This window comes from Zerene cesonia, unplaced genomic scaffold (genome assembly GCF_012273895.1).
Source record: "Zerene cesonia ecotype Mississippi unplaced genomic scaffold, Zerene_cesonia_1.1 Zces_u001, whole genome shotgun sequence".
Taxonomy (NCBI): domain Eukaryota; kingdom Metazoa; phylum Arthropoda; class Insecta; order Lepidoptera; family Pieridae; genus Zerene; species Zerene cesonia.
The window spans coordinates 4,054,407-4,058,886 of NW_024045131.1; the positions used below are offsets into that span (position 1 = coordinate 4,054,407).

Consider the following 4,480-nt stretch of genomic DNA (forward strand, 5'->3'; position numbering starts at 1 on the left):
CACGTCTCTCGGAAGCACACCTACTTCTAGTAGCCCTTCATTTCTGATGGTTTGCCATCAGCCAGTAGCGCAGAGCCTGAAGGAGACCCTAAGTATCAAAATTGTTGACCTTTTCTTTTAGATTTTCAAGTGTTAAAGCTTCTAATGATACACACGTTAGGAAGCCCCACATCCTAGAGCAGTAGCTACGCCCCTGCCAGATTCATATATTTATTCATTTACCAACTGAAATTAAACTTACATATTCCTGCATCATCAAGGGTATTCCGCAGCCATGTTGTCTTTAATCGTAAGTAAGGAGGACCCATAAAACTGTCTTTAGTGTCACGCTGACAGTGACAGTGACAGTACTGACGGCTGAAACGAAGGAACCTCTGCACTGCACACGTTGATACATGTTATTCTAAAACGCCCATGGAGGTTCATATGATTCGGCTGCCAGGAGAGACAGTGAGCGTGACTGAAGCCTAAGATGCTACAGGATCACGATTTATATAGGTGCGGAGACCCTACAGTCCTACTATACATACTTAAAGAGAGTTATTTATGTGCCTTCTGTATAAAATCGGTTGAACGCAAGTTGGACTCGCGATATTATGGCTTCCGTACAAATATGTTAAAGAGCATGTGTAAATAATTCGATCAACCATCCTATTTATAACCGTGCCAGCAATTGGCGGCAACAGAAATCTTTGAAAATTTCAACTGTCTTACTGTCACGGTTCATGAATTATAGCCTGCTGACAGACGGGCGAACAGACAGACAGACGGAGAGCGCAGTCTCAGAAAAAAATGGGTAAAATCGGGGCCCCAGTTAAAACCCTCTGGGTACGGAGCGCTATTAAGTAGTATCGTCTAATTTCTTTAAGATTTCGTTATAAATGCAAGTTTACGTCTGTAACGCGTTCATGGTTGAAGCAGGGCTCCGATTTGCATGATATTTTTAATGATAGCAGTGTAGGACCCGAGGTCAAATATGGGCTTTTTTCGAAACTGTACGCCTGAAGGGAAATAGGGGATGATAGCTTTTGCACCTAACTTTTGTTCTTGCTGCGTATCAAGCGTCACCTTACATTTTCCCAAAATTCAAATAAATACCAATTTAATTTAAGTTTTTACGTATGTTAAAGTTCAAATGTTATGAGATATACCCACGATGGTCGGTTTAATATTATTTCAACATATGTAATTAAAAAGTAATCTCTTTTATTATTAAGAAAAATGCTTGCCGTTTTTCGAAACTGGATTTGTAAATAATTTCTTGTATATTTAGTATATGGGTAAATCTTGGCCGTGTTAGCTCGTTAAAAGTTGTAAGTATATGAAAAATTGGTTTAAAATTATGCAAAATAAAGAATAGGATATTATACACGTTTTCATTCTGTAAATAAATGCTTATGATATGAATATTGTATTTTATTTTGGTCATATCTTAATGATACAAATTTTATATATGAGTTAACCGCTAGTAATGTCACGGTAAAAGTATAGTTAAAAATATATATGTATTTTTTATAATGATGTAAGATCGCCCGCCCAGTCTTAATAAATTTTCATGGTACAAACTTTCATTCCCTATTTTATCCCCTTACGGGTAGAATTTATCAAAGTCCAATCTTTGCGGATGCATACGTCATAACTATCTATCTGTATGGCAAATTTCAACCCGATCCGTTCAGTGGTTTGGGCTGTGATTTGATAGTTCACTATTCACTATGTCAGTCTGTCACCTTTGAGTTATATATATTTAGATTTACAATAAAATTGTAAGTACTAATGGCTATTTATAAACAGTATTTTATATGTATAGAAACAGAATAATTATGTATAATGAAATAACTGCCCAATTCATTTAAGGAGTCTAATTTTGTAATTACTTGATTGATTTTATTTGATCGTTTTTGGTAGATGCGTTAAAATGAATCGGATAAAAGCGTCAGTATTCATTCAAGTTATGTATTCCCCATTCATAACATCCGTGATACAGAAAATTCTAGACTTAAGACAAACAAATCAAGACAGTTTCGCAGGGTTTAAACATTTTTATTTCCAACTTTAATAGTTCGCTGAGAAGATTTCTATAAATAAGCCCAAACGCAAAAGCTAGTACAACAAAATGTAACGCTAAAACCAGAATTTTAATACGAAATTTTTGCTTTTAGTTTCTGAAGAAGATCTAAGCTTAAACGCGGTAGAGAGGGGCAAATACCAATGTCCGATGTGTAGCCGAAGATTTACATTCAAAGCGCATTTGAAGCACCATTTAATATTGCACAGTCGGCAGAAATTGGAGTGCCACATCTGCTTATTGCGATTGAATAACCTGGAAGATTACGAAGGCCACTTGGTGGACCACGCTCAGGAGAGGAAGTACGCGTGCCCCGAGTGCGGAAAGAGATTCAAGAGCACATCGAATCTGCAGCAGCACAGGAAAATACACCTCGTAGTTAAGCCGTTCCACTGTGAGAAGTGCCAGAAACAGTTCCCGGTTCGCGCCCACCTGCTGAAGCACCAAAGGGCGGGGGGTAGGTGCAAAATACCGACGGACGAACCGCTGCAATGCAACGTCTGCAACAAGACCTTCCAAAAGGTGTTCCTCCTCAAGAGCCACCTGCGGAAGCACACCAACGAGAGACCCTACCAATGCGACATGTGCAAAATGTTCTTCAAGTATAAATCGGCGCTGGTGCGCCACATTCAGATACACAACAACGACCGGCCGTTCTCCTGCGTGTTTTGCAACAAGACGTTCACGAACGCGGGGCTGCTGAAGCCCCACATGCGGAAGCACACCGGCGAGAAACCCTACCCCTGTCCGGTTTGCAGCAAGAACTTCGGACACAAGCACAACATGCTGCGACACCTGACGAGGCACGAGAAAAAGAAGAATCTCGAATGCAAGATCTGCAACAAGGTGTTTCCGAAAGAGAGTCGATTGATCTACCACATGCGATCACACACGAACAGCAAACCGTTTGGATGCGATGTCTGTAACAAAAAGTTCTCCCATAAGCAGAATATAATGCGACACTACGAAAAGAAGCATCCGAATGTCAGCTACGTGATCAAAATAACGGACGCCAGTGTCGCCAGGACGGTGTGGGAGAAGGTACAGAAGAAGTTGATGGCTGAAGGAAACGAATGAAGTTGCCAAGTTATGGCGATGAGGATGATTTAAAGATACTGAATGAGTGTTGTTATCTCATGTTGAACGAAAGGGATGGGTGTGCTGATGTGTGTGTTAGGTGACGTGTCTCGCTTTTTAGATGACGTTAAATCACTATGTGCGTAAATTTGGATGTTTGTAACTCAATTAGTCAAGAACTGAAGTGATGTTATTGGAATTTGGTTGGTGGTTAAGTTTTAAAGGAAGAAATAGTAGATTGTCCAATATACAGTTACAAATCTAGTTCTTTACTAATTATAGGGACCTACTGGGCTGATTTGGATGAAATTTGGCACAGAGATAGTTAAAACCCGAGAAAAGACAGAATAGTTTTTATTCCGGAAATCCCCCGGGAACGGGAAGTAAACGGGGTAAAGCCCTGTGATTGCCTCTTTTCCTTTATTTCGCGGACAGAGCAAGCGGTAAGCTAGTTTACAATATAAATAAATAATGTAATCCGTTAAGTGTAAATTACCCTCGCAATAAAAAATAAAATAAAATGACGTATTCCAGTCTATAAGCTACATTTATAGCAAATTACATTAACATCGATTCAGTCGTTCTTGAGTTGCCAATATGCCGTATAGCCGTGCAATGTAAAAATGAATTATTGATATATATGAGGGTAGATGTAAAACAGTTGGTTTATGTGGTTTGTGATAATCAATTATTAATACCTTTTGTAGCTTATTGCGAAATTTATTATTGTTTTTTGTTTATTCCCTCGGATATGTGATTATTATATGAGAGTCATGCCAAAATCTTATTCCTATATATTAGTTATAAATAAAAAAAATTTAAGAAAAGTTTCAAATAATGTACTACCGTTTAGTAGTAAACGCAATGATTGACTGTTTGAATTAATTTTTTTACTCAAATAATTAAAATATTCCTATATTTAACTTAGAAAAGCTGTTTATAAATAGCCTATAGTCATTTTATGTAAACAGATGGTATGTAAAATATGATTTTTAAGTAAATATTACAAAATAGGGGACGTACACCCTTTTCTCTGTGAATTAATTTTGTTTTTTTTTTCTTTTTTTTTGTACAAGAGTTGAAAAGTTCAACTGATTAAGATATGTTGCTAAGAGTAATTGCGAAGCTGGATTTTAAAAATCTCCATTTCCACTTCTGAGGGTAGTTTCATATTACGAAAATTATTTCAGGAAGTAATGTTTCTAAAGTGTGTAAACGCGTGCTAATTGTTTTCTCTTTTTTATATTTTTATATAACCAGTGTTACTCACAATACGTTAAGAACGAAGAAAATGTATAAGAGCCAATAATTTTTTATATAAAACTCAAATTTTTA

The 4,480-nt window shown here is 37.2% G+C and overlaps 1 protein-coding gene across 1 annotated transcript in view; it reads left to right on the forward strand.

Moving 5' to 3' along the window:
• The window catches only part of LOC119838150 (zinc finger protein OZF-like), an 11,549-nt gene extending 7,629 nt beyond the window's left edge, over positions 1–3,920 (forward strand). Inside the window, exon 4 of the mRNA XM_038363984.1 lies at positions 2,163–3,920. Within this exon, the coding sequence (XP_038219912.1) occupies positions 2,163–3,145 (983 nt within the window). The 3' untranslated portion in view covers positions 3,146–3,920. The remainder of the gene's footprint in view (positions 1–2,162) is intronic.
• The last annotated feature ends 560 nt before the right edge of the window (positions 3,921–4,480 follow it).